This window comes from Papio anubis, chromosome 4, assembly GCF_008728515.1.
Source record: "Papio anubis isolate 15944 chromosome 4, Panubis1.0, whole genome shotgun sequence".
Taxonomy (NCBI): Eukaryota; Metazoa; Chordata; class Mammalia; order Primates; family Cercopithecidae; genus Papio; species Papio anubis.
The window spans coordinates 142,185,949-142,213,526 of record NC_044979.1 but is presented as its reverse complement, the minus strand read 5'-3'; the positions used below and the strand labels follow the sequence as shown (position 1 = coordinate 142,213,526).

Here is a 27,578-nt window from a genome sequence, read left to right as displayed (position 1 = left end):
AAAAATCCTAGCATGACAATGGCATTTATTTGTAACTTTAAAGAAACAACCAAAAAAATCCTCCAAAACCTGATTTCCTTGTTTGCTCAAGCGTAACACCAGCGTGGCCCGCTTCAGGCTTGATGGGACCAGAAATCTGACGAAAAGCCCTTGGTCCCAGCTTGCTTGAGTGTGGTGCTGAGAAAAAAACACGCCCACACATCGGCAGATGATGAGAAGCCTGTCTTTATTGGGTGATTTTTAGAGGCATTGCCAGTTGGGGGATGGGGGCTTACAGAAGTCGTCAGGGCACATCCACCACCAAGAACGTCGTGAGTGACTCATGACCTCGCTGAAACGATGAGCAAACTGCAGAAGGTTTCCGGGAAATTAACAAATTAGGTAGGGGTAGGATGTGGGGTTCCCCATTCCCAGGGCTTTGGAATCCTTCCAGGTGATTATCCCTTTCTGTCTTTTCTCCAGACACTGGGGCTTTTAAGAGTGCACCATTTCCTGGAATTCTAGAACAGAAGAGGTGAGAACAGGGTCAGTGGAGGTGGCTTGGTTCTTTACAGACATGCCGTGGCCAATGAGAATTCCAAAGAGGGAAGGAAGTGAAGAAAATTGTCAGATGATGGGCATGGCCCCCTTGGAGGGGACAAAAGAAAGAAAAACCGGCTGGGTACAGTGGCTCACGCCTGTAATCCCAGCACTTTGGGAGGCCGAGGCAGGTGGATCATTGGGTCATGAGATTGAAACCATCCTGGCCAAAATGGTGAAACCCTGTCTCTACTAAAATACAAAACTTAGCTGGGTGTGGTGGCGCACGCCTGTAATCCGAGCTGCTTGGGAGGCTAAGGCAGGAGAATCGCTTGAACCCGGGAGACGGAGGTTGCAGTGAGCTGAGATCGTGCCATTGCACTCCAGCCTGGACGACAGAGCCAGACTCTATCTCAAAAAAAGGAGAGGGGAGAGGAGAGGAGACCTGGGTATCAATGACTATATCTCGAGGGAGTCCACAGGGTTCCCTTTCTCTGAATAATCTTATTTAACAAACATCTTCAGCTTTGCAATAGAGGCCTTTGAATTAGAACTTGTCAAGCCCATCACTTCTATTCGTTCATTTTGAATGAATGAATGAATTCAGTATAATTGTGGCCATCTGTGAACATTTAACTTATCGTCTGGTCAATTTCAGACAATAAGGGGAGGTTTCCTTTCTCTATTCTGTAGCTGGGTATTGCATTTTTAGGATATATTTGATAGGGTGGGACTTTGAACTGACTCTCCTCCAGTGAACCTACCTCCAAAAGTTTCTGTTACTAAAAGAAGGATAATAATAATAATAACAAGGTATGGACGTTACAGATTGATATAAAAAACTGGGGATTTGCTTTATATTTATTGATAAGCTTTGTTTATTTGGAAATCTTTCATGGTTATGTTTATCTTTTTTTTTTTTTTTTGAGACAGAGTTTCGCTCTTGTTGCTCAGGCTGGAGTGCAATGGTATGATCTTGGCTCACTGCAACCTCCGTCTCTTGGGTTCAAGCGATTCTCCTGCCTCAGCCTCCCGAGTAGCTAGGATTACAGACGCCCACCACCACGCACGGCTAATTTTTTATATTTTTAATAGAGACGGAGTTTCACCATGTTGTTCAGTCTGGTCTTGAACTCCTGACTTCAGGGGATCTGCCCGCCTTGGCCTCCCAAGGTGCTGGGATTACAGGCTTGAGCCACCACGCCCAGCCCGTGGTTATGTTTAAATAAGTCAATCCCCCCTTACCTAATCTGTTTTTATGAGCTATCTATCTGCATTAACTCCCGTGTAGTAAGTGATAGTGGTATAATTTTGAACAGGTTTTTTTTTTTTTTTTTAAATAAGCATCTAATATAGCAGTTTTAAATTTCAAATTGGCACCACCAGAAGGACCACCATACGTTCTGCTGAGTTGGCAGGCACAAAGTAGCTCAAAAGCGCGCTAGCAACGTGACAAAAGCAAGTGAAAATAGTCCTACAGCTGTGCTAGTGTATGCTAAAGCTCAAACCTAGGATTCTGCCTATGGAAGATGCAATAAATGAGGTTGGCTTATTTGTTCTCAGTTTAATATTATCCACTTGGCGGGCTAATGTCCAATAAAACATATTTGTCTAAACCCTTGAAAACAAAGAGGCCTTCCTACGCATGCCAGTGGACTCTGGTCTGAAGACGTAAATCTTCCCCTTATTCTGAGGGGTTCAAACCCCACTGGTGGAAATTCCTTGTGCTATATGTGGGTGCATTACGGCATCTTGCAAATAACTGGCCAGGTGGCTAGCTAGTCCTCTAGTCAGGTGAAGGATATTTTGCAGCTCCTAGACAATGACCAGTGTGACCAGCTTCTACAGCACCTGCCGAGCATTATGCCAGGGTTTTTACACACATCATGTGCATCCTTACTTTAGTCCCATTTTACAGATGAGAAGACTGAGGCTCGTTAAGGTTAAGAAAGGGAGATTTTAAGCCACATTGGTTGGATCTCACAGCCCAAGCTCTCACGGATGCTTCCTGAGCTAGAGTGTTTTATGCTACGTACAGGCGCGGACGTACCCTCTGCTCCAATTTTTCCATCTCCATCATTATCCGCAGCAGCCATCAAGGACTTGGTTTCTGACTCGGTCAGTTCTCTGGCACCACTCTCAAACTTCTGGAGGAAAAACCTACAGGAGAATAAAGATCCATGGGGATTTTCTGAAAGATCATGCATCTCTGTGTTTACACTTGTGTTTTTCCTTTAAGTAAATCATCTGTTTCCAGCACTTGCAATAATTAGCCAAGGTCTTAGCAAGCAGAGGTTTCCTTAAGCTGTAGAAACCAATGGTGGGCATTTCATTTTTAAGGGTTTTTTTTTTGTTTTGGTTTGGTTTTTGGGTTTTTCTTGAGACAGGGTCTTGCTCCGTCACCCAGGCTGGAAGGCAGTGACACCATCATGGCTCACTGCAGCCTCAACTTCCTGGGCTCAATGAATCCTTCTGCCTCAACCTCCCAAGGAGCTGGGACGACAGGTGCTCCCCACCATGCCCCACTAACATTTTTTTTTGTTTTGTTTTGTTTTGTTTTTTGAGACAGAGTCTCGCTCTGTTATCCAGGCTGGAGTGCAGTGGCCTGATCTCAGCTCACTGCAAGCTCCACCTCCTGGGCTTACGCCATTCTCCTGCCTCAGCCTCCCGAGTAGCTGGGACTACAGGCGCCCTCCACCACGTCCGGCTAGTGGTTTTTTTTTTTTTTTTTTTTTTTTTGTATTTTTTAGTAGAGACGGGGTTTCACCGTGTTCGCCAGGGTGGTCTCGATCTCCTGACCTCATGATCCGCCCGTCTCAGCCTCCCAAAGTGCTGGGATTACAGGCTTGAGCCACCACGCCCAGCCAACATTTGTATTTTTTTGTAGAGACAAGGTTTTGTCATGTTGCCCAGACTGGTCTTGAACTCCTGGGCTCACTCAAGTAATCCGCCCACCTCAGCCTCCCAAAGGGCTGGAATTGTAAGTGTGAGCCACAGTGCCTGGCCCATTTTTAAGCTTTTAGTGTTTTTAATTTTTATTTATTTATTTATTTGAGACAGAGTCTCTCTCTGTCACCCAGGCTGGAGTGCAGCTGCACGATCTCAGCTCACTGTAACCTCTGCCTCCTGATTTCAAGTGATTCTTGTGCTTCAGTCTTCTGAGTAGCTGGAATTACAGGCATGAGCCACCACGTTTAGCCAAAGTTTTAGTTTTTTAAAGTCCATTTGCCATAGGACATCCCTTACGGCAAAGAATCTTTGCGGCGGGGTGTGGTGGCCTACACCTGTAATCCCAGCACTTTGGGAGGCCAAGGCAGGAGGATCACTTGAAGCCAGGAGTTTGAGACTAGCCTGGGCAACATGGTGAAACCCCATCTCTACTCAAAATACGAAAATTAGCTGGACGTGGTGGCATGCACCTGTAATCCCAGCTACTTGGGAGACTGAGGCATGAGAATCACTTGAACTTGGAAGGCGGAGGCTGCAGGGAGCTGAGATCATCCCGCTGCACTCCAGCCTGGGTGACAGAGCGAGATCCTGTCTCAGAAAAAAAAAAAGAAAAGAATCTTTGCACCTGCAGTCTTCACTGCCCGTGTTAAGGGCTTTGCCTGGGTAGATGTGTGGTCAACTGAGTCATATCCTTTGCTTTAATGATGCTTGGCTGAATGACCAACACTGAGGCTGGCCATTGAAGAAATACTCAGCATCCTGGCCCCCATTGCACCCCAGGGCCACCCAGCAGTGCCGGGTACCAGACAGACTCAGGACAAAGCTTACTTAAGCTCCTCTTCATCCAGGTACCCGCTCTGGTCGTTGTCTATGAACCGGAAAACGTCCTTCACCTGACTGGCTGACATCTTGGAGAGGCCTGACGTCTGGAAGAATTTTTGGGGTTCAAAAGTGTCTGGGTCTGAAGAACAGAGAATGGGTTATTCTGACACTCATTGGATCACATTCTATACTGGGGCCAAGGTACTGAAAACACAGATGATTAAAAATACTTCAACAATATCCCTGAGCTACGGGGATGCTCAACTGGTCCAAGATTTTGGGACAGCCAAGACTTGATGGCTCTGTGATGGCATCCCATGTCCCCTCTGCCCCAGCCTTCCCTCCTCCAGTTGGCTTTGTCCATTTCCCTTTTCCCTCCTCCTCTCCTCTATGCCTCTCCCTCCCCCTGGCCCACTTCACAGGCTGTGTAGCCGAGCCCCCAACATCCCTGGTCTAATTGGTAGGGGGAAATGCAATCACTGGATTTCAACAGGCTAAACGGCCTTTGGTGATTTCTTTCTCTTTTTTTTTTTTTTCTTTCTTTTTTTTTGAGACAGAGTCTCACTCTGTCACCCAGGCTGGAGTGCAGTGGCATGATCTCGGCTCACTACAATCTCTGCCTCCTGAGTTCAAGTGATTCTCCTGCCTCAGCCTCCCGAGTAGCTGGCATTACAGGCGTGCACCCCCATGCCCAGCTCATTTTTGTATTTTGGATAGAGACAGGGTTTTGCCATGCTGGCCAGATTGGTCCTGAACTCCTGACCTCAAGTGATCCACTGGCCTTGGCCTCTGGAAGTGCTGGGATTACAGGCGTGAGCACCACACCTGGCCCTTCAGTGATTTCTTGCTTTCATGTTTTGTAGGTTTCTTTTGTCTTACAGAAGTGTAATTGTGTGCTCAGATCCCAGATCTCTATAATTTTAGTTATCTAATAAACAGTAGTTTTCTTCTCCAATTCCACGAACTTTCCAGCCAAGCTCTTATTTATTTATTTATTTATTTAGATGCAGAGTTTCACTCTGTCGTCCAGGCCGGAGTGCAGTGTAGTGATCATAGCTCACCACAGCCTCAACCTCCTGGGCTTGAGTGATCCTCCTACCTCAGTCTCCTGAGTAGCTGGGACCACGGGCGCATGCCATCATGCCCTGCTAGTTTTTAATTTTATTTTGTAGAGATGGAGCCTTGCTATGTTGCCCAGGCTGGTCTCAAACTCCTGGGCCCAAACAGTCCTCTCACCTTGGCCTCCAAAAAGTGTTGGGATTACAGATGTGAGCCACCATGCCTGGTCTACATTTTTTTTTTTTTTTGGAGACAGAATCTTGCTCTGTCTTCCAGGCTGGAGGGCAGTGGTGCGATCTCAGCTCACTGCAACCTCCGCCTCCCGGGTTCAAGCAATTCTCTGCCTCAGCCTTCCAAGTAGCTGGGATCACAGGTACCCACCACCACGCCCAGCTAATTTTTTTTGTATTTTTAGTAGAGGTGGGGTTTCACCATCTTGGCCAGGCTGGTCTCGAACTCCTGACTTTGTGATCTACCTGCCTCGGCATCCCAAAGTGCTGGGATTACAGGTGTAAGCCACTGCATCTGGCTGCCTGGCCTACATTTTGATTTTGTGTTGCTTTGCTGAAGGTGCAAAGCTGTGAGGAAATCCCATCCCACCCCATGTCCCCTCTACCTTGGCATTCCTGGAGGGCTGCTGCAATGTCGTCAGCACTGAGCACGTCCGTGATGCTCATTTTCTACCTACTCACACAGAACAAACGAGATGTGATAAGCCAGAAGCAGGGACGTGCACATCCAGGGGAAACACATCTCAGGCCCACTGAAACTGCATGTGTGTCTAGATTTTTTTTTTCAATTGAAATGGAGTCTGACTCTGTTGCCCAGGCTGGAGTGCAGTGGCACCATCTCGGCTCACTGCAAACTCCGCCTCCTGGGCTCAAGTGATTCTCCTGCCTCAGCCTTCCGAGTAGCTGGGATGACAGGTGCGCACTATAACGCCTGGCTAATTTTTGTGTTTTTAGTAGAGACGGGGTTTCGCCATGTCGGCCAGGCTGGTCTTGAGCTCCTGACCTCAGGTGATCTGCCTACCTTGGCCTCACAAGTTGCTGGGATTACAGGCGTAAGCCACCGAGCCAGGCCTGTCTAGAATTTTTAAAATGTGATAAGCATGGTTTTGTATTAAGTGACGGGACAAAATATCCAAATTAAAACCAGATACCAAAAAGACCCCAGCCCTTTTTATCTCAGAACCTTCTTTTGAATATATGCCAGAAATGAAAAAAGAAAAACAAAAAACATGACCTAAAGAAGGATTCAATCGTTTTCTTATAAAAATTATACTGACATAATCAGTCATTTCCACAGGCAGCTACAAACCATGCTACAAATGCACTGGCATTTTCCTACACCAGCCCGAGAGATGCAATGTTGCAATTTCCACGGGGGAAAGGATACAGTTTGGCCGCTTGCAGACATTCTGCAGAAGGCATGCTATCTGTCCTGAAAGGCGGAAGCAGATGGAGGAAAAGCCCATCTCCCAGAGACTAAAATCCTTCCAGGTGTCAAAGCCATGGGAAAAGAGGAGTCTAAGCACCTAAGCCTTGTACGAATGCACGCAGTGAAGAAGAGTCTGGGGTTTGGTGGGCCCACCAGTTACTCACCGCACGCAGTGAAGAAGAGTCTGGGGTCTGGTGGGCCCACCAGTTACTCACTGCACGCAGTGAAGAAGAGTCTGGGGTCTGGTGGGTCCACCAGTTACTCACCGTTTTAGGTTCCCCCCCAGGAAGAATCAGGAAAAAGAGCTGAAGGAGCAAAACAACAGATGGGCTTTTGCTACCTTGCTGACCTACCTTATATAGGCTAGAAAAAGTGATAGTTACAACCTCTTAGATTTCCTTTTCAAGGATCAAGTGGATGTAGCTCAAATGTCTTGTCTTACTCATGAAACCTCCTTTTTTTTTTTTTTTCTATTTATATCTCAAGGGAATGTGGGTGGGAACAAACAACAAACCTCAACAAACCTTAACTAAGGTCTCAATTCTGCAAACGAACTCTGTTGGCAAAGTGTGGAGAAGGTTCTGGATGCCTGGTAAGGTGGAAATGGCCTGAACTAAGACAAACACATACAGGGGTGCTCCGTAAGCTGAAAAGGCTCCCCAGATGTTAGCAGGTACCGTTTGAGGCAGGCCTGTTTTCAACTTTGGAAACTATGGGTGTGTAAAGCTGACCTCAGTCTGGAGTTGACAGACTCAAAGCCATTGTCACCCAGCGCACACACAGGACTCATCCGGCACAGGAGATGGGGCTAAGTGATGTGATTTTCCTACAAATGTCTTGACTTTGACATTTCCCAGCTATACCATAAATTGCACACACTCAAAAGGCAAAAAGGAGGAAATCAAGCCAGCATTCCCAACCCACAAAACTAACATGTTCGGAAAAAAATATTCTGAGGCTGAGGCCAGGACTAGACAACTCAAGATTTTGTTTCTGTTGTGACAGGGTCTTGCTCTGTTGCCCAGGCTGGAGTGCAGTGGCACGATCTCAGCTCACTGCAGCCTTGACCTCCCAGGCTCAAGCGATCCTCCCACCTCAGTCTCCCAACTAGCTGGTACTACAGGCACACACCACCATGCCGGGCTAATTTTTTTAATATACTTTTTTTTTGAGAGACAGGGTTTTGCCACATTGCCCAGGCTGGTCTCGAACTCCTGGGCTCAAGTAATTCTCCCACCTCAGCCTCCCAAAGTGCTGGGATTACAGGGGTGAACCACCGCGCCTGGCCTTTTTTTTCTTTTTAAATTTTCAGCAAACATTTATTGAGCCTTTATATGGCCAGCACTGTGCCAGGCTCTTCTTTTTAATTATTGTGGTAAAAACCACATTCCATAAAATATATAATCTTAACCATTTGTAAGTGTATGTATAGTACAATAGTGTTAACTCTTGGTGCATTATTGAATGAGAGATCACTATAATTTATTCAGCCGGAAAAACGGAAACTCTGTATCCACTGAGCTGCCACCACTCCCCTGTTCCCCCACCTCCCAGCTCCTGGTAAACATCATTGTATTTTCTACTTCTAAGAGTTTGACTACTGGCCCACACCTGTAATCCCAGCAGTTTGGGAGGCTGAGGCAGGCAAATCACGAGGTCAGGAGTTCGAGACCAGCCTGACCAATATGGTGAAACCCCATCTCTACTAAAAATACAAAAATTAGCTGGGTGCGGTAGCCTGTAATCCCAGCTATTTGGGAGGCTGAGGCAGGAGAATCACTTGAATCTGGGAGGCGGAGGTTGCAGTGAGCTGAGATCGCACCACTGCACTCCAGCCTGGGTGACAAAGCGAGACTTCGCCTCAAAAAAAAAAAAAAAAAAGAGTTTGATTGCTTTATCTAGGGACATCATATAAGTGGAATCATATAGTATTTGTCTTTTTCAGACTGGCTTATTTCACTGAGTATAATGTCCTCAAGGTTCATCCATGTTGTGGCATGTGTCAGGATCTCCTTTTTTTTTTTTTTTTTTTTGAGACGGAGTCTTCCTCTGTCACCCAGGCTGGAGTGCAGAGGCGTGATCTCGGCTCACTACAACCTCCACCTCCCGGGTTCAAGCGATTCTCCTGCCTCAGCCTCCCGAGTAGCTGGGATTACAGGCACATGCTACCACACCCGGCTAAATGTATTTTTAGTAGAGATGGGGGTTTCACCATTTTGACCAGGCTGGTGTCAAACTCCTGACCTCAAGTGATCCACCTGCCTCGGCCTCCCAAAGTGCTGGGATTACAGGTGTGAGCCGTCGCGCCTGGCCTAGGATCTCCTTTTTAAAAGCTGATTCATGTTTTTTGTTTTTGTTTTTCATTTTTATTTTTATTTGTTTTTGAGACGGAGTTTTGCTCTTCGGGCTGGAGTGCAGTAGTGTGATCTCAGCTCATTGCAGCCTTGACCTCCTGGGCTCAGGCAATCCTCCTAGCTCAGCCTCCCAGGAGGCTGGGACTACAGGCACACACCACCACACCTGGCTAATTTTTTGTATTTTTTTTTGGTAGAAATGGGGGCCTCACGATGTTGCCCAGGCTGGTCTCAAACTCCTGGACTCAAGCGATCCGCCCTGCTCGGCTTCTCAAAGTGCTGGGATTACAGGCATGAGCCACTGTGCCCAGCCTCAAGTTTTTAAAAAGTGCAAAAATAGATCCCATGTCGCAATCAGAAACATACAGTGGCTTAGAAGCAGACAATTGAGGCCAGGTGCGGTGGCTCACACCTGTAATCCCAGCACTTTGAGAGGCCAAGGCAGTTGGATCACCTGAGGTTGGGAGTTCGAGACCAGCCTAACCAACATGGAGAAACCCCGTCTCTACTAAAAATATAAAATTAGCCAAGCGTGGTGGCGCATGCCTGTAATCTCAGCTACTCGAGAGGCTGAGGCAGGAGAATGGCTTGAACCAGGGAGGTGGAGGTTGCAGTGAGCTGAGATCGTGCCACTGCACTCCAGCCTGGGCAACAAGAGTGAAACTCCATATAAAAAAAAAAAAAAAAAAAAAAGAAGTAGACAGTTCAGGATACCTAGATCAGGACCTCAGACTGTTTCCTGGGTAAAACAGTGGGCATCTTCACTTTGCCCCAAATATATCCTCCTACCAGGATGGTATGCACCCTAGTGTCATCAGTGAACAGTTTCTCTCAGGGATACCTGCAGCCTCTCTTAAACGACCAAACCTCCAGCCGGCACCCTATCTCTCTTGTCCACATTTTATTCCCCAGTGCCTAGCCCAGGACTGACCTAGATTTAGGCGCTCAGCAGTTATTTGATGAATGAATAAATAAAAATAGCAAAAATAAGTTGAAAATATGATTTCCAACCAGCATCACCTCGCCCAGACCCTTAAAGAAGTTTCTGAAGATTGGGTGATGGCTCATGCCTGTAATCTCAGCCCTTTGGGAGATCAAGGTGGGAGGATTGCTTGAGCCCAGGAGTTCAAGACTAGCCTGGACAACATGACAAGGCCCTGTCTCCACAATAAAATAATAATCATAAACCAGCCCCGGCTGGGTGTGGTGGCTCACGCCTGTAATCCTAGCACTTTGGGAGGCCAAGGCTGGTGGATTACCTGAGGTCAGGAGTTCGAGACCAGCCTGGCCAACATGGTGAAACCCCGTCTCTCCTAAAAATACAAAATTAGCCGGGCATGGTGGTGCACGCCTGTCGTACCAGCTACTCCAGAGGCTGAGGCAGGAGGATCACTTAGAACCTGGGAGGCGGAGGTTGCAGTGAGCTGAGATCGTGCCATTGCCCTCCAGCCTGGATGACAGAGCGAGACTCTGTCTCGGAAAAAAAAAAAAAAAAAAAAAAAATCAGCTAGGCATGGTGGTGCATGCCTGTGGTGCCGGCTGCTCAGGAGGCTGAGGTGGGAAGATTGATTGAGGCCGGGAAGTAACGGCTGCTGCAAGTTACAATTGCACCACTGCACGCCAGCCTGGGTGACACAGCGAGACCTTGTCTCAAAAAAAAAAGAAAGTTTCTGAAAATAAGTCTTAAGAGTTTTGAATTAGGTTTCTGACATTAAGTTGCCATAGAAACTAGCTGAGCCCTTTCTTTTTCTTGGGAGTGTTTACAATTGTCCACAGAGATACAACATTTTAAAAAAATCTCCTCGTTTAAATCAAAGTAGCATATGGGTTAAACCAAGATACTTTTTCTGTTCATGCTATTTTTCTGATAGAAAATAAAGATACCAGAGACCAGGCCAGGAGTGGTGGCTCACGCCTGTAATCCCAGCACTCTGGGAGGTCGAGATGGGAAGATTGCTCGGGCCCAGGAATTCGAGACCAGCCAGGGTGATGTATTGAGACTCTCATCTCTATAGAAAAATACTATATTTATTTGAATTTTAAAAAGATAACATATTCACTGAACATGTTTTCTGAATCAATGAGGCACTTAAGATGATAACTTGAATTCCAGTATGTGCAATCTGAGCATCAAATATTGATTCAGGCCAGGCACGGTGGCTTACGCCTGTAATCCCAGCACTTTGGGAGGCTGAGGTGGGAGGATCACCTTCGGTCAGGAGTTCGAGCCCAGTCTGGCCAACACGGCGAAACCCCGTTTCTACTAAAAATACAAAAAAATTATCTGGGCATGGAAGCAGGCAGTCCAAACTACTTGGGAGGCTGGGGCAGGAGAATTTCTTGAACCCGGGAGGTGGAGGTTGCAGTGAGCCAAGATCGCACCACTACATTCCAGCCTGGGTGACAGAGCGAGACTCTGTCTCAAAAAAAAAAAAAATTGATTCACACAAAGAGACAATATTGTATAATTCCACTAATATGAGGTACCTAGAATATTCAAATCGACAGAGACAGACAGAATGGTGGTTAGCAGGGCTGGGGGGAGGGGTAATGGGAGTGAGTGTTTAATGGGGACAGAGTTTCAGATTGGGAAGATGAGAAAGTTCTGGAGATGGATGGTGGTGATGGTTGCACAATGTGAATATATTTAATGCCACAGAACTTCAAAAGGGTTAAGATGGGTCGGGTGCGGTGGCACACGTCTGCAATCCCAGCGCTTTGGAAGGCTGAGGCGGGAGAATTGCTTGAAGCCAGGAGTTTGAGACCAGCCTGGGTTACAAAGCAAGACCCCATCTCTACAAAAAAAATAATAAAAATATTAGCCAGGCACTGTTGTGTGCACCTATGGTCCCAGCTACTCAGGAGGCTGAGATGGGAGGATCGCCTAAGCCCAGGAGTTTGAGGCTGCAGTGAGCTGTGATCACACCACTGCACTCCAGCCTGGTTAACAGAGTGAGACCCTGTCTCTCCGAAGAGAAAAAAAGAAAATGATTAAGATGGTAAATTTCATATTATGTATTTTATGTTGCATATCATGTTATGCATATGACATACATTGCATGTGCATAATGATATGTTGTTTATCATATTTGCATATTTATGTCATGTAATGTATATGTATATCATGTATATGTATATATTAACAATTTGTAAACGGTGATTCCATAGTCTTCATTATTTTGGCCACCAATTCCTAATTGCTCCCAGGAAAGAATAGGAGGAAGATGTAGAAGTAGATCTTTTTTTTTTTATTTTTGAGGCCAAGAGTCTCCTCTACCACTCAGGCACGGAATGCCAGGCAGTGATCTTGGCTCACTGCAGCTCCGATTCTCCTGCCTCTCAGCCTCCCAGGCAACTGGGATTATAGGTGACTGCCACCATGTACAGCTGAAACCACCCCAGTAGAGACGGGGTTTCACTGTGTTCGGCCAGGCTGGTCTCCCAACTCCTGACCTCAAGCTCCGCCCCCTCAGCCTGCATAAAGGCCTCTTTGTGATGAGCGTGGCTCCTGCACTTAGCCACAGCTGCCACTGTGGGGATGAAACTGTTGGTGCATGTGGGAAGCCCTTCCATCATGTATGATGGGTGAGCTGGTTGAGAGCACAGTGGGCCCGCTTCCATGTTCTCTCAGCAGATGTCACTTCTAAATATCTGTCAACTAAATGCTTCTCTTCCACGGACCCAGTCACTACCCGAGCCCAAGCCTCCAGCATCTCTTTTGGGAAGGGGAAACAGCTATGGTGGACTCCTAACCTTTATCACTCAAGGGTCACCTCCCAACCTAGCCAGGTGGGTTTTCAAAAACCCAAGCATGGCTGGACTTCGATGGCTCATGCCTGAAATCCCAACATTTTGGGAGGCCGAGGCAGGAGCATTGCTTGAGCCAAGTTTGAGACCAGCCTGGGTCACATAGCAAGAACCCATCTCTACAAAAAATGGAAATAACTAAATAATTATCCAGGCTCCTGGGCTTGAGGCGGTCCTCCTGCCTCAATCTCCTGAGTAGCTGGGACTAGAGGCACGATACCCACCACCCCAGGATAATTTCTGGGTAGAATTAAATTGAAAAAATTTTTTTTTGAGATGGAGTTTTGCTCTCCATCTGGAGTGCAATGGCAAGATTTTGTTTTTCTTCGCAATTGGAAATCACCTCAATGTCCAATGTGTGGGGATTTGTTAATTGATGGGCCATTAAAAACAAAAGGATAGTCTAGAAGTCTGTTTAATGATATGGAAAAATATCCACGATATAGTGTAAAGTGAAACAGGCACTATGCTCAATGTATTTTGTAAATTGGAAAATATATATTTATAGACACAGGACGGCGGTTATAGTGACTGGACCTTACACAATTGTGTGGGGAGCGGGTTACATGGTAGCTCAGTGCCAACCTCCACCCTCCACAGATATGTCTTCTTACCCACAGTAAACTAGAACTAGGCAGGGAGGGGAATTTTTAGAATGCAGTCCCAGTTTTGCTAAATTGACACAATGGAAATTCACCACATATCAGTAAAGGCTACAGAGAAATTCACCCAAATGGTTTTAGCAGTAATTACTGGGAGTTGAGTGGGTTTAAATTCTCAGTACACAGGTCAGATGTGAGAAAATCAAACAATACATTTGGTTTTTTAATATAATAAGTCAACCTAATTTTCACTCCAATCCCTCCCATCCTGTCAAGGAGGTAGGAAATTCACCTTCCTCCCTCCCTCCCTCCCTCCCTCCCTCCCTCCTTCCCACCCTCCCTCCATCCCTCCTTCCCTTCCTCCCTTCCTTCCTTCTTTCCTTTCTTCTTTCCTTCCTCCCTTCTTCCCTCCCTCCCTCCCTCTCTCCCTCCCTCCCTGCCTTCCTTCTTTCCTCCCTCCATCCCTCCCCGCTCCTCCTTCCTTCTGTCCTTCGTCTCACTCTGTTGCCCAGGCTGGAGTGTAGTGGCACAATCATAGCTCACTGTCACCTTGAAATCCTGGGCTCAATGGCTCCTTCTCACCTCAGCCTCTCAAGGACCTGGGACTACAGGTATACAACACACACCACCGCACAGAGCTAATTAATTTTTTTTTTTTGGTAGAGACAGGGGTCTTGCTATGTTGCCCAGGCTAGTGTTCAACTCCTAACCTCAAGTGATCCTCCTTCTTCAGCCTCCCCAAACACTAGGATTGCAGGCATGAGCCTCTGCACCCAGCGGAAAAATACTGTACTTTTGTACAAATACCTATACTATTCATGAATAGCCTTTAAACTGCCCTGAAATTATGGGACTGAAGTGATTAAATCTTTATCCAAATGAAGACAATTATATTATTATCAAGAGTGTGGCATATTTGACCTACATCTAGATGTGTATATGCATTTTCTTTTCCGAAAATGAATAAAACAACAAAAGATTTCAGTATTGTTGTTATCTATTTATTAAATACCCAGTTAAACTCACTGTTTCTAAATGCACAGGGTATGTGTTGCCCAAATCCAGAACAGTCCAGAAGAGTCCAGAACAGTCTAGAACAGTCCAGAACAGTTCTCTGGGGCTTCTAGGTCACAGTTGAGCATGTTTTATTTCCTGAATTCAGTGTTCTCCATCGCGAGAGGTGATTAATGATTATTAATTAGGTTGGTGCAAAAGTTATTGTGGTTTTTGCAATTATTGCAACCATAATATAATTTTGCAATTATAACTTTTGCACCAGCCTAATAAAAAACCACCTTGGCTGACAAGCTATGGGAATGGTATGGCCGCCAAAAATGACCTTCACAGTGTTCTAAAAAGCAGTGGCTTCCAGTTCAGAAGGGGTTTGCTGCTCTCTGTCTAATGAATTAGGGTTCTCTTTTCTCATCCACGTTCTAGGGTTTTGATACCTCTTAGCATCACCAGCTCTCATTTAGGGAGCAATTATAAATCGTTAGTAAAAGCTCAACTTTTTAAAGATGCAAAACCAGCAAGAAAATTCAGCACGTCCCGGTTTTCTAGACAGCATGCTCGAAGACCACACCCTTGCGCTTAATAATTTAGCCTTTTGGGCAAAGTTCTCATTAGCGTAGATCGAAAACATGAATAATGTAGGCATTTGTGAATCACACTGCTCCGTGGTGCCGCACTAGCCAGGAAACACCTGAAGCAGTTGCAGAGGCTCAGGGTGACCAGATCCGGTGACTGGGTCATGATGACACCAAATTTGGTTAATGGGAATCCCAGGTCATGTCCGATGCATCAGTAAACCACAGCCGCTGCCTGTTGCCTTCTGTTCCTTTCTGTCAAATGTCTCATGCCAGTCAAATGCCCGCCAGGAAATCAGACTCTATTTCCCGAAATTTCTCTCTTCTTTTTTTTTTTGAGAGGGAGTTTCGCCTTGTTACCCAGGCTGAATGCAACGCAGACCGAGCGTCGGCTCACCGCGAACCTCCTCGGGCCCGGTTCAAGCTGATTCTCCTGCCTCAGCCTCTCGAGTAGGCAGGGATTATGTATTTCTGCCACCACGCTCGCTATGTATTTTAGTGAGATGGGTTTTCCATGCTGGCTGGGGCTGGTCTCAAACTCCTGACCTCAGGTGGATCCGCCACTTGGCTCGGCCTCCCAAAGTACTGGGATTACAGGCATGAGCCACTGTGCCCAGCCTATTTCCTAGTTCATTTTTCCTCCTTTTCTTTTTTCTTTTTATTTTTTCTTTTTGTTGAGACAAGGTCTCCCTCTGTCACCCAGGCTGGAGTGCAGTGGTGCGACCACAGCTCACGGAAGCCTCAACTCCTGGGCTCAAGTGATTTCCCCACTATGGGGCATCCCCTCACACCAGTAGCTGGGACCTGCGGCGCGACCATTCATGCCTGGCTACTGCTTTGCTTGCAGAGATGGGGATCTCATCATGCTGCCCAGGCTGGTCTTGAACTCATGCTCAGCAATCTCCTGCCTCGCCTCCCAAAAGTGCTCACAGGATTCTGCATGGGAGCCACAGCACCTGGCCCCCTCTTTTCCCTCCTTGTTCCCCAGATCATTCTTGCATTCCTGATCTCCTCAAACCCCAACACGTCTTCATCCTCAGCTGATGACCTTGCCTTCTCCTTAAGAAACTAGTAACGACCGGAGGAGAGTGTCCCCAAGTTCCCTAGATGACATCGTCCCTCTCCCAGCCTCCGCGTCTACTCACTCTGCCTTCCTCCTTTAGCTATAAAATGAATCAGCAGGTCGGGTGCGATGGCTTATGCCTGTAATTCCAGCACTTTGGGAGGACGAGGCAGGCAGATCATGAGGTCAGGAGTTTGAGACCAGCATAGCCAACATGGTGAAACCCCGTCTCACTAAAAATACAAAAAATAGCTGGGCATGGTGGTGCATGCCTGTAATCCCAGCTACTCAGAAGGCTGATGCAGAATAGCTTGAACCCAGAAGGTGGAGGTTGCAGTGAGCTGAGATCGTGCCATTGCACTCCAGCGTGGGTGACAGAGTGAGACTCCGTCTTGAGGAAAAAAAAAAAAAAAGAACCATCCACATCCTATCTAAAGCCAGTCCCTCCACCATCTAAACTGGATGCCATTCCTGCCACCCTCTCAAGCACATCTCTCCATGTACTCTTCCCCTCCCTCTCCCGTGCCATCAATTTCTCTCTCCCTAATAGATCTTTCCATTAACATAATATAACCAAAAAAGGGACTGAGGCAGGAGTCCCCATTGACTGAGGTTGATGCAGCAGTTTGAGGACACGCCAGGGAGGAACACCAGCCACAGAAGCATCTGTGACCTGTGCGTTTTCAAAGAGGGTTTGGGAACTTCACTCTTTAAAGGGGAAAGAGCAAGCAGGAGGGATAAAGGAAGGGAGGGTAAGCAGAGAGGCAAATGGTCACATTCTCTCAAGGCTCTGATTGGCGATCAATAAATCTACATTTTACATGTCAACGAGGCATTCGTCTCCAGCTCAGGAAATCTACATTTTACATAAAGTAAAGTAAACACGTGAAAAAAGGAGTAAAAAGTCAATGACACATTCATCTCAAGCCCAGTAAATCTACATTTTACATAAGATAAAGTAAACATGAAAAGAGGGAGTGAGGAGTCCATGATGCATTCATCTTAAGCTCAGTAAATCTGCATTTTACGTAAGATAAACATGTGAAAAGAAGGAGTAAATACTTTATGCTGCATTCATCTTGAGTTCAGTAAATCTACATTTTACATAAGATTAAACATATGAAAAGAGGGAGTAGAGGAGTCCATGGTGCGTTCATCTGAAGCCCAGTAAATCTACATTTTACATAAGATAAAGTAAAGGTGAAAAGAAGGAGTAAAGAAAAGACTCCGTGATGCGTTGATCTCAAGCCCAGTGAATCTACATTTTACATAAGATAAACATGTGAAAAGAAGGAGTAGAGAAAAGAGTCCATGATGCATTCATCTTGAGCTCAGTAAATCTACATAGGATAAACATGGGAAAAGAGGGAGTAGAGGAGTCCATGATACACTCATCTTGAGCTCAGTAAATCTACATTTTATGCAAGATAAAGTAAACTTGAAAAGAAGGAATAAAGAGTCTGTGATGCCTTCATTGTAAGCCCAGTGAATCTACATTTTATGTAAGATAAACATGTGAAAAGAGGGAGTAAAGCGTTTATGCTGCATTCATCTTGAGCTCAGTAAATCTGCATTTTACATAAGATAAAGTAAACATGTGCAAAGGGGGAGTAGGGGAAAGGGGCCATGCTGCATTTATCTCAGGGTAGGTGGAAGGATGATTTCTGGTCCTGTCTTTGTCCTATCTATGTGAAAATAAGCTGGTAATCGACATCGTCCGTGTAAGATTTAACAGAACTTGCTTTCAGGGCTAGTTTATAGGGGCAGATGTATCCTGAAAGAATTAGGGGCTCACTTTGTGAGCAACTTGTAAGGGAGAACATCTGGGAAGATACGTAACCTTCTATCATGGTGGGCACCTGGCTTACGCATGAGGCTAGAACATAGGGTTATGAAAATATAGCTCTCCGCTTGGGAACAAAAGGGAAGCCAGTATTGCATGACTCAATTTCTAAGCTTGACTTTCTCTTTGGCAGAGTGAGTTTGGGGTCCTGAGACTTTATCTTCTTTCACAATACAAACATGCTGGTGTATGGATCCTATCTTTAAAACAAATTTTCAATATGGGTGGCAAACACAGGAAAAGATGCTTAACGTTATTCATCATTAGAGAATGCAGATTCAAGCCACCGTGAGGGCCCAGTGGCACACGCCTGTAGTTCCACCCACTCAGGAGGCTGAGGCAGGAGGATCACTTTAGCTCAAGAGTTTGAGGCTGTAGTGTGCAATGTTTGTGCTTGTGAATAGCCACTGTACTCTAGCCCACCAAGGCAGCAGCATTAAGCAAGACCCTGTCTCTAAAATTTTCTTTTAATTAAAAAATGGGCCGAGTGTGGTGGCTGATGCTTGCAACTTCAATGCTTTGGGAGGCCGAAGCAGGATGATCACTTGAGCCCAGGAGTTTGAGACCAGCCTGGGAAACATAGTAAGACCCCAACAACAATAAATTACAAATAAATAAATAAAACCACAATGAGATGCCAATACCCATTAATGAAAGTGCCCAGAATGAGGAAGGCTGACCCATGCCAGGCATTGGCGAGGGCATGGGAGGAACTGGAACCCTCCTTCCCTGCTAAACTCACTTTCTTCGGAATAACAAATGCATTGCTCAAGTACTGAGCAACTCTCTTGGCTCTTCTTCCACTCTTCAACATGTTTTCCTTCCTGAATGTAAATTTCCTTTGGAAAATACAGTGGAAGTGTCGATCACATGACCCAGATGGTTCTATGCCAACTTCCTCCCCAAGAACTGGGGTTTTTTTTTCCTTCTTTTTTTTGAGACAGAGTTTTGTTCTTGTTGCCCAGGCTGGAGGGCAATGGTGCAATCTCGGCTCACCGCAACCTCTGCCTCCTGGGTTCAAGCCATTCTCCCGCCTCATCCTCCGGAGTAGCTGGGATTACAGTCATGTGGCACCAAGCCTGGCTAATTTTGTGTTTTTAGTAGAGACGGGGTTTCACCACGTTGGTCAGGCTGGTCTCGAACTCCTGACCTCAGGTGATCCGCCCTCCTCGGCCTCCCAAAGTGCTGGGATTACAGGCGTCAGCCACCACGCCCAGCCAGAACTGGGATTCTTAAAGCCCACCTGCGTCCCATCCTACTAAAAACCAGCCACAGCTATAACCACCACCACCTGTGGCGCACACATTTGGTGTCAGCATTAGTGAGCCACCTCCAGGCTACCACATTTGAGGACTTCTTGCCAAGAAGTTCTCCAGCAGTTTTCACTCAAAACCTGTTCTTGCTGTTTTTGCTATCTGGCCAACTCTGTGGTCACTAAATCAATGTTTCAGTTTCTGAGCAGAGACAAAAATATATATAGATATATAGATAGATATAGATACAGATATAGATACATATGGGGAGAGCCCCAAACTGCTTAGGCACGTGTGAAATGCTATAGCAGAAAAGAAACAAAATGCTACAGGATGCTGATTTTTTCATGAACAAGAAATGTGAGCGGCTCCGTCTCAACTTACGGATGAGCTGGAGGCAACATTTAATGAAGACTTAAGTGAGTTAATTAAGGAGAAACTGCAACTAAACCGCACATAATAAGAGAACAAGCATCTCTGGCTCCAGGGTCTCGTATTTTTATCTTCTGCACTTGTCCATGATGTGGGTTCTCTGGCGGGGCGGGGGTCTCCCTGTATTGGTCAGAAGTCCCCATGAGATTCAGACCCCAGGAAAAACCATCCAATAAAAAAAAAAACTGGCCGGGCACGGTGGCTCAGACTGTAATCCCAGCACTTTGGGAGGCCTAGGCGGGCGGATCACGAGGTCAGAGACCATCCTGGCTAACACGGTGAAACCCCGTCTCTACTAAAAAATACAAAAAACTAGCCGGGCGAGGTGGCGGGCGCCTGTAGTCTCAGCTACTCGGGAGGCTGAGACAGGAGAATGGCGTGAACCCGGGAGGCGAAGCTTGCAGTGAGCCAATATCGCACCACTGCACTCCAGCCTGGGAGACAGAGCGAGAACCTGTCTCTAAAAAAATAACAATTAAAAAAAACCCCTCATGTTCTTATCTAGATATGACCTTGAATGGACAGAAAGAAGCTCAGGAGACAGGAGATCCCGTTCTATCTTTGGCTTTTCTAGCTGTCTGCCCTTGGGATATTTGCTTAATCTCTTAGAACATCAGTTTTCTTATTTTCATTTTATTTATTTATTTTTTGAGAGACAGAGAGTCTGGCTCTGTCGCCCAGGCTGGAGTGCAGTGGTGCAATCTTGGCTCACTGCAACCTCCACCTCCTGGGTTCAAGCAATTCTCATGCCTCAGCCCCCCGAGTAGGTGGGATTACAGGCCCATACCACCATGCCCAGCTAATTTTTGTATTTTTAGTAGTGATGGGGTTACACCATCGCTACATTTCACCTGGCCATCGTTAGCCAGGCTGGTCTTGAACTGCTGACCTCAAGGGATCCACCCACCTTGGCCTCTCCAAGTGCTGGGATTACAGATGTGAGCCACCATGCCCAGCCTGATGTCAGTAAATTCTTTTTACCAACCCTGCAATCGACCACTTCCTGGTGCTGGGGCTCTGAGACCTTGCTCACCTCAAGTGATCCACCTGCCTCGGCCTCAGGAAGTGCTGAGATTACAGGTGTGAGCCACCATACCCAGCGAGTTTTCTTTTTCCTTTCTTTATTTTTTTTCTTTTGAGACAGAGTTTCGCTCTTGTTGCCCAGGCTGGAGTGCCATGAGGTGATATTGGCTCACTGCAACCTCCGCCCTCCAGGTTCAAGTGATTCTCCTGCCTCAGCCTCCTGAGTAGCTGGGATTACAGGCATGTGCCACCATGCCTGGCTAATTTTTGTATTTTTAGTAGAGACGGGGTTTTACCTTGTTGGTCAGGATGGTCTCGAACTCCTGACCTCATGATTCACCTGCCTCAGCCTCCCGAAGTGCTGGGATGACAGGTGTGAGCCATCATACTTACCCATAACGTGCTCATATTTTCATTTACCTTCTTGAACATATCAAACAGTTATAGTAGCTGTTTTAATCTCTTTATTAATCCTTTGTCATTTCATTTCATTGGTTTTTCTCCTCTTCCTGGGGTATAATCCTTGCTTCTTGGCATACCTGGTGATTATTATTTTTTAGAGACAGGATCTTGCTGTGTTGCCCAGGCTGGAGTGCAGTGGCGCCAACCATAGCTCCCTGCAGCCTCAACCTCCTGGGCTTCAGCGATCCTCCCACCTCAGCCTCTCAACTGGCTGGGTCTATATGTCTGCACCACCTCCCCTGGCTAATTTTTTAGTTTTACTTTTGTAGAGGTGATGTTGTCCAGTCTGGTCTTGAACTCCTGGCCTCACTATGTTGCCCAGTCGGGTCTTGAACTCCTGGCCTCAAGCTGTCCTCGTGCCTCAGCCTCCCAAAGTGCTGGGATTATAAGTATGAGCCAATACTTCCTGCCATGCCTGGTAATTTTTTACTGGACACCAGATATTGTGAATTTTACCTGGTTGGGCGCTGAATATTCTTCTGTTTAAAAAATATATTCTTGAGCTTTGTTCTGGGACATGGTTAAGTGACTTGGAAATAGCATAATCCTTTTTCTTTCCTTTTTTTTTTTTTTTTTTTTTTGAGAGGGAGTCTCAGTCTGTCACCCAGGCTGGACTGCAGTGGCACAATCTCGACTCACTGCAACCTCTGCCTCCCGGGTTCAAGCGATGCACCCACCTCAGCCTCCCGAGTAGCTTGGACTACAGGTGCGCACAACCACACCTTACTAATTTCTGTATTTATAGTAGAGAGGGGGTTTCACCATGTTGGCCAGGCTGGTCTCAAACTCCTGACCTCAGGTGATCCACCCACCTCGGCCTCCCAAAGTGCTGGGATTCCAGGCATGAGCCGCCGTGCCCAGACACGTGACCCTTTTGAGACTTGCGAAACTAGAGCAACCCTTAGTCTGGGGCCAATTCTGCTGCCCCACGAAGGCAATGCCCCTCTGAACGCGTGACTCAATGCCCCATGTATTATGAGGCTTTTCACTTTGCCTGCTGGGAACACGAATGGTTCCCAGCTTTTTGTGGACTTTGGAATTATTCTGCCTGTTTCTATTGTGTGATTCTTTCCCTTGGTCTTGCTTGGGTAATTTCCTCCCGTGCGTGAGCTGATCCAACTGAGCTCGAGTCAAGAGGTATCCTTCGCAAAGCACCAGACTTTGTTTTTTTGCACATCTCTCCCGCGGGATTCCATCCTGCAAATTCCAGCTGCTTTGGCCTGCTCCAACTTTTTTATTTTTTTTGGAGATGGAGTCTTGCTTTGTGGCCCAGGCTGGAGGGCCGTGGCGCGATCTCAGCTCACTGCAACCTCCACCTCCCAGGTTCAAGTGATTCTCGTGCTTCAGCCTCCCGAGTAGCTGGGATTACAGGCGTGCACCACCATGCCCAGCTAAATTTTCTGTATTTTTAGTAGAGACAGGGTTTCACCATGTTGGCCAGGCTGGTCTCGAACTCCTGACCTCTAATGATCCACCCACCTCAGCCTCCCAAAGTGCTGGGATGACAGGTGTGAACCACTACACCTGGCCAGGCCTGCTCACACTTTCAGCTCTGTCTCCTGCACTCAGGGAGGCTACTGGGCTCTGCCCGGCTGCCCTCCTCCCGCAGCACCTGGAAACATTTGCCTCATTGGTTTCTCCTGTGCCAGGGATCATGGTCTTCAGTGCCGCCTATTGGACTGGTGTCGAAAAACTCCCTTTTCGTAGGTATTGTACAGTTTTGTAGGTATTTAAGGCCAGAGGGTTAATCCATCTTGGCCATAAGTTGGGGAAGTCTCCACAATTTTTAAAACATTTTGGGAGCCTGAGGTGGGAAGATTGCTTGAGGCAGGAGTTAGAGACCAGCTTGAGCAACACAGCAAGAACCCCCGTCTCTACAAGGAAATAAAATACTAAAATTAGCCATGGACAATGCACGCCATAGTCTCTACTCGGGAGGCTGAGGTGGCAGGGTCATAGTTCCAGCCTGGGAGGCTGAGGTGGGGAGGATCGCTGAGCCCAGGGAGATCAAGGCTGAGTGAGCCATGTTCACACCACCAGCACTCCAGCCTGGTGACAGACTGAGACCTGTCTCAAGAAAAAAAAATAAAACATTTTAAGTTCCTGGAAGGGTGAGTTAAAGGCTATATAAAGAATTAAAAGCTTTTAAATCACGCCCCTAAATTATTGGTCAAAGGGAGCGGAAAGCTGGCCAGGTGTAGGCCTATGCCTGTAATCCCAGCACTTTGGGAGGCTGAGGTAAGGATCACCCGAGGTCAGGAGTCTGAGGACCAGTCTGGCCAACATGGCAAAAACCCCATCTCTACTGAAAATACAAAAATTAGCCTCGGGCGTAGGAAAGCGCACCCGCATCCCAGGGCCACTCAGGAGGCTGGAAGCAGGAGACTCGCTGAACTGGGAGGCAGAGGTTGCAGTGAGCCAGGTCGGCGCCTCCTGCACTCCAGCCTGGGTGACAAGAGCAAGACTCCATCTCAAAAAAAAAAAAAAAAAAAAAGAATTAAAAGCTTTTGGTGGCTCACACCTGTAATCCCAGCACTGCAAGAGGCTGAGGTGGGCAGATCGCTCAAGCTCAGGAGTCCAAGACCATCCTGGGCAATGTGGTGAAACCCCATCTCTACAAAAAATATAAAAATTAGCCAGCCATGGTGGCTCACACCTGTAATCCCAGCTACTCAGGAGGCCAAGGTAGAGGACTGCTTGAGCCTGGAAGGCTTGAGACTAGTAATAAGCCTGATTGTGCCACTGTACACCAGCCTATACAGCAGAGCAAGACCCTTCCCAAAAACGAAAACAAACTGCTGTTTCACGTGTTTTGTACAGTTGTAGGTATTTAAGGCAAGGGGAGGAGATGCCCATAAGCCTTGTAAACGTTTGCCCGAAGGGGAAGTGTGGGTTAGAGGCTATAATAAGTATTAGGGTTTTTGATAATAAGAAAATATGGGCTAAGCATCATGGCTGTAATCCCAGCACTTTGGGAGGCCGAGGTGGGTGCATCACTTGAGGCTCGTGGAGTTCGAGACCAGCCTGCTCAACATGGTGGTCTTAAAATTCAAAAAAATAGCCAGGTGTGGTGCCTGTAATCCTAGCCACCAGGAGACTGAGGCAGGAGAATCGCTGAACCCAGAGAAGGAGGTTACAGTGAGCCAAACATCATGCCATTAAAAATTCCAGCCAAGTAACAAGAGCAAAACTCCATCTCAAAAAAAAAAAAAGTGCATATATGTGTGCATGCAACAGAATACAGAATATTTATTTCCAGAGGAACCCTGGCTGCTCCAGGCTCCTCGGTTTGTCCTGTTTTGTGGGCATGAATTACGCAGCTGCCTATAGATGTCACCAGAGGAAGGCACGTTGGAGGGAATAAAAATCCCAGAATGAGAACCACAGCACCACGGCAGAGAGCCAGAGCATGAGTGAAAGGCCCCGTGTCAAACACAGAAGCGGGTTTTGTTTTAAATCACGACATCTAATGGCTCACACCTGCAATCCCAGCATTTTGGGAGTCTGAGGTGGGAAGAGGGCTTGAGTCCAGAAGTTGGAGACCAGCCTAGGCAACATAGCGAGACCCTGTCTCTACCAAAAATTAAAAAAAAACCTGGGTGTGTGACATGCATCCACGGTTCCAGCTACTCGGGAGGCTGAGGCAGGAGGATCGCTTGATCCCAGGAGTTTGAGGCTGCAGCGAGCTCTGATCCCACCACTGCACTCCAGCCTGGGTAACAGAGTGAGACCCTGTCTCAAGTAAAAAATAAAATAAAATAAAAATAAAATAAAATAAATAAATAAAATGAAATAGTAAAATAAAATAACATCAACCCACAGAACCCAAATCTTCCCCCAGGGTAGAGTGACACCCTCACTGAAACTAATATGACCATCAGCAGCCAAATTAAACCTGGGCCAAGGGGAGAGTGCATGAGGAAAGATTCGGTTATGCTCATGGATTTGGACCAGTTTAGTTGAGGTCACCTTTTCCAGATTTTCTTCCAAAGCTAAGTCTCTGGCTTGAGTTCAGGAGCACTTTCACAAAGAGACTCCCAGGGTCGGCCCTGCTGGGCGGGATTTCATTAACGTCACCAACCTCATTCTCCAAGATGCTGAATATGCAGCGTCGATCAGCGAATGAGATCCGCGGTCTCGTGAAGTCAGCTTTCTGGTGAAGGAGAAAAGAAACACAAATAAACAAGCAAATAAACGCCCGGGCGGAAACAAGATGGCGTGAGTCCGGTTCCTTGAACTCACGTTTTTTTTAATTTTATTTTCCTGCCTTTCTGAGACAGAGTTTCATGCTGTCGCCAGCTGGAGTGCAGCAAGAGCGATCTCAGCTCATTGCAGCCCGCTTCAGGTTCAGCGGTTCTTCTGCCTCAGTGCTCTTCCTGAGTAGCTGGATTAGAGGCACCTGCCACTGAGTGCCGGCTAATTTTTGTATTTAGTAGAGATGGGGTTTACCATGTTGGTCAGGGCTGGTCTTGAACTCCTGACCTCAGTGACTCCACCGCTTTGGCTTTCCCAAAGTGCTGAGATTAGAGGCGCGGAGCCACCACACCCGGCCAAGCTCACGTTCTCGAGTCACCGTCTGTCCTTTATAGAGAAGCAGTTTGAGACGATTTCATCAGACAGGCCTGAGGCCGGGTGCTATGGCTCACGCCTGTAATCCCAGTAATCCCAACACTTTCGGAGGCTGAGATGGGACAATCGCTTATCTACAGTTTGAAGTAAGCCTGGGCAACATAGTCAGGCTCTATCTCTTTTAAAAAAATTAAAAATTAGCCAGGTGTGGTGGTGCATGCCTGTGGTCCCAGCTACTTGGGAGGCTAAGGCAGGAGGATCACTTGAGCCCAGGAGGTCGACGGTGCAGTGAGCCATGATTGCATCGCTGCATTCAGCCCTTGGCACCAGAGCAAGACCCCCTTAGTCTCAAAAAATTAAAATAAAATAAAATAAATGGCCGTGGGCGCCGTGGCTCCAAGCCTGTAATCCCAGCACTTTGGGAGGCCGAGGCGGTGGATCACGAGGTCAGGAGATCAGACCATCCTGGCTAACATGGTGAAACCCCGCTTCTACTAAAAATACAAAAAACTTACCGGGCGTGGTGGCTGGGCGACTGTAGTCCCAGCTACTCGGGAGGCCGAGGCAGGAGAATGGCGTGAACCTGGGAGGCGGAGCTTGCAGTGAGCCGAGATCGCGCCACTGCACTCCAGCCTAAGCCATTGTGCCGACTCCGCCTCAAAAAAAAAAAAAAAAAAAAAAATAAATAAATAAAAAATAAATAAATAAATAAATGTCTGAATCTTTTGGCAAAGAAATCTGACAACGTTCCTGCTCTAGAGAATCAATAATATTTTCTGAAAAAATCAAGCTTATTTTCAACCTAAAAGCCAACTAACTCTCTCTCACAGGGGAATACTGTGCGTGATGATCACTGCAGTGTGTGTGTGTGTGTGTGTGTTTGTGTGTGTATGTTAAAGAAAGACTGCTTTGTCATGCAGACTACAGCTGCAGCCTCACCTCTGTAATTTACTGTGGATATTTTGCATTATGTAGGCAGCACCCTGTACACAACAGGAGATTTGTCGGGGGGAATAAATTCCAGTCCCAACTCAGATGTGCTATAAACTGGCTGACCTCAGATGAACCTTGTTATCTTGCTGAGCCCAGGTTTTCTCAACTACAACCATAATAATAAGACTTTGCCTCTAAGTTCAGCATGGGGAATAATGACCGTATGAAAATATAGACTCAGCCTGGGCAACATCGTGCGACACCTGTCTCTGCCACAAATTTAAAGATTAGCTAGGCACAGCGGCTCACGCCTGTAATCCCACTGCTTTGGGAGGTAGGGCAGGAGGAATGCTGGAGGCAAGGAGTTTGAGACCAGCCTGGGTAACACAGTGAGACCCCATCTCCAAAAAAGTTACAAAGTTAGTGGGGCGTGATAACGTACGCCCGTAGTCCCAGCTACTTGGAGGCTAAGGCAGGAGGATCACTGGAGCCCAGAAGTTCGAGGCTGCAGTGAGCTATAATCGCACCACTGCACTCCAGCCTGGGTGACAGAGCAAGACTATGTTGCCTCTGCTGGTCTCGAGACACCCATGTAGTCTGCTGTCCACTCCATGTAGGATGCAGTTACATTGATAATCTTGTTTTACAGATGGGGAAATTGAGGCTTGAATGATTTACCCAAAAGTTGGGGCAAACAGAGCTGAGACGGAAGCAAGCGACTTCTTCTGGCATGTTCATCTTAACTCCCTGGAGACAAGGAGCTCAGAACCCAGTGGTTCGGATGCCGCCAGAGAACCTCTGACTTGGAACCTCTCTGACAAAACGATAAACCAGCCAAAACCAAATCAACAATTCAAAAAGA

At 46.8% G+C, this 27,578-nt stretch overlaps 1 protein-coding gene across 6 annotated transcripts in view; it reads right to left on the bottom strand.

The window, feature by feature from the left end:
* Nucleotides 1-207: 207 nt before the first annotated feature.
* LOC101016075 (putative oncomodulin-2) overlaps nt 208-27,578 on the bottom strand; it is a 37,075-nt gene continuing 9,704 nt past the window's right edge. For 2 of the 6 annotated variants that reach the window (XM_031665615.1, XM_031665614.1), the window contains 5 exons: nt 25,296-25,367; nt 5,966-6,033; nt 4,297-4,429; nt 2,556-2,679; nt 208-500 (listed from right to left, as the gene is read on the bottom strand). In XM_031665615.1, coding sequence (XP_031521475.1) covers nt 438-500; nt 2,556-2,679; nt 4,297-4,429; nt 5,966-6,026 — 381 coding nt within the window. In that variant the 5' untranslated portion in view covers nt 6,027-6,033; nt 25,296-25,367 and the 3' untranslated portion in view covers nt 208-437. Of the gene's footprint in view, nt 501-2,555; nt 2,680-4,296; nt 4,430-5,965; nt 6,210-25,295; nt 25,368-27,578 lie in introns of those variants that run through there. The other 4 variants (XM_031665618.1, XM_031665613.1, XM_031665617.1 and 1 more) reach the window with 4 other exon arrangements.